Here is a 6,784-nt window from a genome sequence, read left to right as displayed (position 1 = left end):
ACTTGATAAAATAAAAAACATTCAACAAACAACTCTGAACAGCCTAAAACATGTTGTCCAGAGCTTGAACTGGTGAATTTGTAACAGGGTCTTTATTACAATACACCAGTCTGAAAATGTTTCACTAAACTGTCACTGACCTCTGTGTATGACCTTAACATGTGATCCACCCTGCAACACACATGCACACGCACACACACAAATTAATCTTTTAATTAGATTAGAATACAGCAGTTTGTCCTCGCACAATGAAGGGGGGTGTTACTGTGACCAGCTGTCCCCAGTTTATGGGATGTGTCCACTAATGCATTTAAATTGTAATCAACTGAATGTGACCGATCTTGTAAGGCAGGATTTTGCCTAAGCTAATATAATGAATTCCTGTTGACAGCAATTCATCTCAGAGACAAGTAGGCTTAAATGAAATGGAAATAGAACCACATGACAGCTCCAAAACTAGGAAATGTAAAACCCCAAAACTTTATACAAACACAAAACAGCTGACTTTTAAAAAAATGCACACCTTTTTTTCAGAAAACATATTGACCGTTGTCATTAGCAACACCTGCTTATCACTCCACACACACACACACTGTTCACCCCAGGCACACCATGTGCAGCTTAATGAAAGTTAGATTATTATTATTGTACCAAGCTGGGGAGGAAATCCCCACAGGTCATACTAACGTACATCACACTATTTGTAAGTAAACTACTGCATCAAGTACAGTGGGCACGTTTGTCTACCAGATAGAGAGCTACTCACTCAGTCCATTCAAATCCACAACCTTGTTCCAATCAAGTCTTTTTTTATGACCTTGTTGGAAGAAGTTTCTGGATCAGAATTGACTTTTATAGAAGAATATTGTGATACTTGATTGTAGTGCTTATAACGGATTTCTGATTTGGCTTTAAGATCACTGATACGATTAAAATATTTTCCACTGCTTGGCACTGTAATATTTTGATTGAAAGCAAAGATTAAGATGAGGGGAGCCTGAAGTCTTGGGTGCCTAGGTTTGCGCCCTGGCTGTGAACCGCATTGGCTCTGGCGCTCCTGTGAGTTAGGTGGCAAAACCATGAGTGTTTCCCCTCATTGTGCTACAGCGGACCCTACTGGCCAGGCATCCTGCAAGCTCAAGGGGACACCTGTAGGGCTGGCTTTTGTAACCAACATCTGCTTGTGGCTTGGTCATGGGATCAGAGGGTGCTGTCTACTGACCTTCAGCTCTCCTGAGTTGTGTGAGGAATTGCTGCAGAGGGAATGTGAGTAAACATTTTAATTTGGTAAAAAAAAAAAATAGGGGTAAAGTAAATGGGCACTCTAAAACTATTAACCACTATTTGCTGTTACTTCACAGATAAACAGAACTTTCACAGAAAAAACACAGAAAGCTTAGCTCAGAATGCAAATACAGCCAGTATCACAGCCTGGAGCTGCATGGTCTTATCTTTCTCCAGTGTATTTGAGGTGTAGTTCTCTAGTTGCCATAGTAACAGTTGTTTCTTAGCTGTGCAGATATGCCTTGCCTGAGTACAGGCCTCAAAAAGCCTTTCTGTGGAAGCTTAAAATATGTTTTTATTTTTAATTTTGTAAGCTTAGCGTTCCTAGAAATTGAGGGGCATGTTGCCAGTGTTGTGAGTCTCTTGAGCAAACATTTTGCTATAGCTGCTTCATCTTACAATATTTATTTAGTTATGAGCCACGCTTTTAGCCATTTTAGTGCTATTCATTACATTGAACTTAATGGGGCTTTTCACTTTGAAATGCTACACAACTATAAAAACAAAATAGGAAGGACAGAAGAAGGTAGTTTTTCTTTTGGAGGGTGCTACAGTATTTTTTTTTTTAAATTGTGAGATAAAATTCTAGCCTGGTTCCTGAAGAAACAGTTTATGAATAAATAAAGGAATTTCAATATCTATACTAAGGGGATATCGTTAAAATATCAACTGCAGTACTGGAAAAAGAACTGTGGATTGCCGCTGACACTACTGGTTCAAATGGCTTAACAGGAACCCAACCCACTAGATAGTCAGTGCTTTAGGCTGCATTTCATTTAGTTTTTTCAGTCGTGTTGAAGTATAAAGTGACCCCCTGACTTGCATGCATGTGTAATATTGCAGCTTCTTTGTAATTTTACGATGGTACAGTACTGTGTTTATTAATTGTCTTTCTCAACCATAGTGTTTCCTGCTATTGTGGTGGTGATTAAGAGCATGCAGGCAGCAACATGACACACAGATGGCGACAGGGGTTGTAGAAGGTATAAAAACTACATTTCCTAATGCTTTAAAATGATGTGACAATCATTTAATTCTCACACACTACACTCAACTACTGTAAGTGTGGAGTTAATACTTCCTACAGAGAGTTGAACAAATAATTCCCTACAGAACTCATATTAAATAATAAAGCACCCTAGCATTCTAATATGTTCAACCCTTTACCCTTACTAAATCTTGGCATTTATTTACCAGGAAAATATGAGACCATTCCTGAATTAATCTGCCTTTAAATTGTTGTGGGGGATGGGAATCTGTGGAAATGCAGTTTACACACATTCCAGAATACAGAGATTCAATATGCATCTATGCACCTATTTAGGCAAGGGTTTGTTATATATTACCAGAGTTTCTTGTGCTTTCCTAAAATTAGTTACTCCCAAATTAGTTCTTAAGACACCTTAGCAATTATATTTGGTTCTAATTTTATAAAATACCAAGTACTTTTCTCTTTTAAAAAAATACGAGTTTATTACAGATTGGAGTAAAACACTAAGGCCCCACCAATAATTGTTAAATGGCTGTGTGTATGCTATTTTATAATGCATTACAAGGTTATGGGACATCACCGTGCCTTAGGTGAGGCAAAGCAACTGATAAATTGTAACTTTCCCAATGAGTCATAAGCATATCCCTCCCCCCCTTGCCTGAAACACTCAAACAGCACCATTCTGGAAGCTGGTTGAAGCAGAATATTTCCTAACACTAATTTGCAGAACAGACAAGTTGTTTCAAACCAAGAATGCTCACTTGAAAACAATGTCAATGGAGAGCTACATACCAGCCCAGTACTACAACTGCTGCCTTTGTCCAACATAAATAAATCATTTTGTCATTTTTTTTTTTAGTATAGGACTCATCAAACCCTGTGTCATTTGTGCAAACAGTTATTTCTTATTAAGCCTTGGTACTGGTTTGCAGTGTTTCTTGATGTTTTAATACACTTGCTGATACCATCACTGTTCATATAGAGCCCTCACCACTGGAATAAATATAAGAACAGCTTCCAAGTCAGCTGTCGGATGAAGCTCTGAACCTGTTTTGTGCTTCAGGATTATATTTTCCACCCAGATAACAGCTGCTATCTCAGCTTTAGACCTGGAAAAAAGCTGCATGGCTTGCAGGCACAATATTAATTCCATACTGACAATGGCAGCACTTACCTAGTGCCAATCCCCCCCCATACCTGGCTTTAACAAGCACAGTGCTTGATGTGCCCTGGGCACCCTCAAATTGAACAAAATCAAAATGCACCTTGCCCAACAATTTCAAGTTGCTTGTTTTATGTATTTCTTTGTTCTGCTCAACTGCACAATTTTAATGCTTCTTAAAAGCTAAGCAGCAAAAATCAGGCTCTGAGAGGTTTCCATTTTGTTATGCCGCCACCCTTGCTGTCCACCATCTGCCAATGCAGCAAGCCAAGTAAATCTACACGAATGTACTGCAGTCACACAAGGCCCTGCAGGTTAAGTTACATGAACTACTTGTCTTGGAGAAAAGGTTCCATCGTCCCATATATTAAAAGCAGCATTTTCTAACCCAGCACATCCTTCCCATTTGAAATATAAACAAAGCAATATATTTAGGAAATCTTTATTTATTTATTTTTTTATTATGAAGGTATTTTCTCTGTGAAATGAACAAATCTGCCAGACAGGCACCTGCAATATAAAATGCATTCTCGAATTAGGAAATAAAATTGCTCAAAATGGGCAAAAAGTTATTTTAATTAGGTACCAAGGTTTTTCAAATGATCTCATCGTTTCTAGCAAGATTCATCCAGGTATTAATGTACTTTTGTATTCAAGAACATATTATTTAAAGCCAAACAGTGGTTAATTTTACCCTCACTACCCACTTCTAGTATGTAAACATTATATAAATTACAACACTTTATATATATATATATATATATATATATATATATATATATATATATATATATATATATAATTTTAAATTTCAATTATAAAATAAAAAAATGTTTGGTATAAAAAATATTTCAACTTTCTCTCATACAATAGTGCACAGTGTGAAATGAAAAATTAAAAAAAAAGGCTTTTGGTCTCAAGACTTTTTGGTGTATATTAAAAAAGAAATAGTACAATCACACTTCTGTCTGGGTGGTCGGTCTGAGTTTTTTGTAGATGGCGTTAATGATCACTATAAGCAGCATTTCTGAGGTGCTGCTGAGAGCCACGATAAAGGGCGCTTGCGATGCAAAGTCTGCCTCCAGCCGGCGGAAAGACAGCTGCATGACGGCGAGGGCCAGGAGGCTGTTCTGAACCCCAATCTCAATGCTGACTGTCTTGCGATGAGGCGCTGTCAGTCTCAAAGCAGCTGCCATGAGGTAGCCCAAAAACAGTCCAAAAAGTGGCACCGTGACCCCGACCACTATTATCTGCGGTTTAACACTGGCAAGTATGGAAGCTCCCATTTCATACGCCATGAAAATACCTCCGACGATAAGGATGAAGCTGAATGGCCGTATGAGGGTAAGCAGAACCCGGGAGACGCTGGGGAACTTGTACTTTATGAGCATGCCGGTAGAAATAGGAACAGCAATGAACAGCAGGGTGACAAGGATTTTAACAAATGGCACGTGAAGGGTCTCGTGTACATTGAGAAGGCGGCCGTAGATGGTGGAGGTGAGTGGCATCATGCCAGTGGCGACTACAGTGGAGATGAGGGTCATGGATATGGCAAGGGTCACATCGCCACCCAGGAGGAGGCTGTACAGGTAACCGCCCCCACCTCCCGGCGCCGAACAGGTAATGATCAGCCCTAGAGACAGGGCTTTAGGAAGATAAGCAATCCTGGCCAGGGCATAAGCGTACAAAGGCATGACCACGAACTGGCCCACTATCCCCAACAATACTGGGTGCGGCTGTTTCAACAAACCTCGTAGAACGTCAATTTCCACTTTACATCCAAAAGCACATTTGTTGATGAATATCAAAGGCAAGAGGGCGAAAAGCACAGGGTTTTCAGAGAAATGGGACAGCCCATCTGCATTCCGCAACACAGCGTCATCATTCGGCGATACTCGGATAACATAATCGTTCCTCTCTTCTAAAATCACCGGTTGTGCATCGTTGCGCAAATCCAAAAACTGGATTAACAGGGGGGCCGTCCCCGCCAGACCAGATCTAATACTGACAACGTAACTTTTTTCCAGTCCTAAATTCCCGCTGTCACTTATGTTTAAAATTGTCAAAACAGCTGTGTCCAGTGATTTTACATTCACCGTCTGCTTCCAATTCTCTCCATCTGTGCCGTGCCCGTAGTGGCTGGAAATCACTATAACCCCCTTGGTATTCTGTGGAAATTCAAATTCAACTGAAGTCCCGTCTCCTATGTGGAGATACCTTCGCTCACTATGATTTATCATCAACGTTGTTCTGCTGTTATTATTACCATTAATAACGTTAAGGTCCGTAGATCCGGTAACACAAAAGATCAACCAACAGATTACAATACATTTCCTCATTGTTGTATTTTTTAAAAAAATGTGTACTTCCCCTCCCGAATTGGACTGCCAAAAAATAGCTGTACTCTTCTCTCTAGCTTTCCATCTTCCAGATCACAAAGTCGAGGTTTGCGTATGAAGTCCGATAGTTATACATTTGGTTAATTTGTCTGAGGCATCAGATTGTCAATGTAACAATTTCGTTTTTTTTCTGTTTCAGTTTTAAAAATACACGTGTATTGATTTGAGTTGCTTCCTCCTTTTTCTTCCGAGCAGTCATGAGATCGATCTAAATCTAGATCAACCTCTCCCCCCCCCCCCCCCCCTCTCTCTCTCTCTCTCTCTCTCTCTCTCTCATCCAATCACAGAGCTTAGAGCTTTAACTATTTCAGGTCGATTTTATATAAATGGTAAATAAATTGTAAACATAAGATAATATCTATGTCCACAGCTGAAATACTGTTAAAAATAATAATAAAACATACCAAACTAACTGAGTCGACCTTAACCTTTTTCATCAATCATGCTGATTAACCATTGAAGCAGCTGATAATAACATAAAGTATATATGTATATATTTTTAAATTAAAGCCAGCTAGTTCAATATAAAGTGTAGAAAATAAATAAATAAATAAATAAATAAATGGGAAGAAACACAACAGCAGCACATTTTTAGGGAACTATTTTGCCTCAGCAATCTATAATCGGTTATGACAGTCCTTTTAGATACTTTAAATACAATTGAATTACGCAAAAATATATGTGACTTAAAAAATGTGGGCACAAATCTAAGGAGAGGAGATACTTTGCTGAGAAAGAACTATACCAAGAATTCAAGGAATGATTCCACACCAGTATGAAAATACTTAACATGTCCATACTAGAAAGAATACCAACCAAGATACTCTTTGAAGGGTGGAAATTAGTACCTACAGCAACTGGTTTACCACACTATGTCGTCAGATTACTTTTCATCCTGTCAATAAGCTGTATGTTTGGGTTTGCCCTTCACTCATCACCTGCCTACAA

The 6,784-nt window shown here is 38.9% G+C and overlaps 1 protein-coding gene across 1 annotated transcript; it reads right to left on the bottom strand.

The window, feature by feature from the left end:
- Positions 1-4,258: 4,258 nt before the first annotated feature.
- Positions 4,259-6,053, bottom strand: LOC121326258 (P3 protein-like). Its single transcript, XM_041269492.1, has one exon. The coding sequence runs from the start codon at positions 5,774-5,776 to the stop codon at positions 4,394-4,396; it is 1,383 nt and encodes a 460-aa protein (XP_041125426.1). The 5' UTR covers positions 5,777-6,053; the 3' UTR covers positions 4,259-4,393.
- Positions 6,054-6,784: the final 731 nt, after the last annotated feature.

This window comes from Polyodon spathula, chromosome 13 (genome assembly GCF_017654505.1).
Source record: "Polyodon spathula isolate WHYD16114869_AA chromosome 13, ASM1765450v1, whole genome shotgun sequence".
Classification (NCBI taxonomy): Eukaryota; Metazoa; Chordata; class Actinopteri; order Acipenseriformes; family Polyodontidae; genus Polyodon; species Polyodon spathula.
This window is presented reverse-complemented; position numbering and strand designations above follow the sequence as displayed.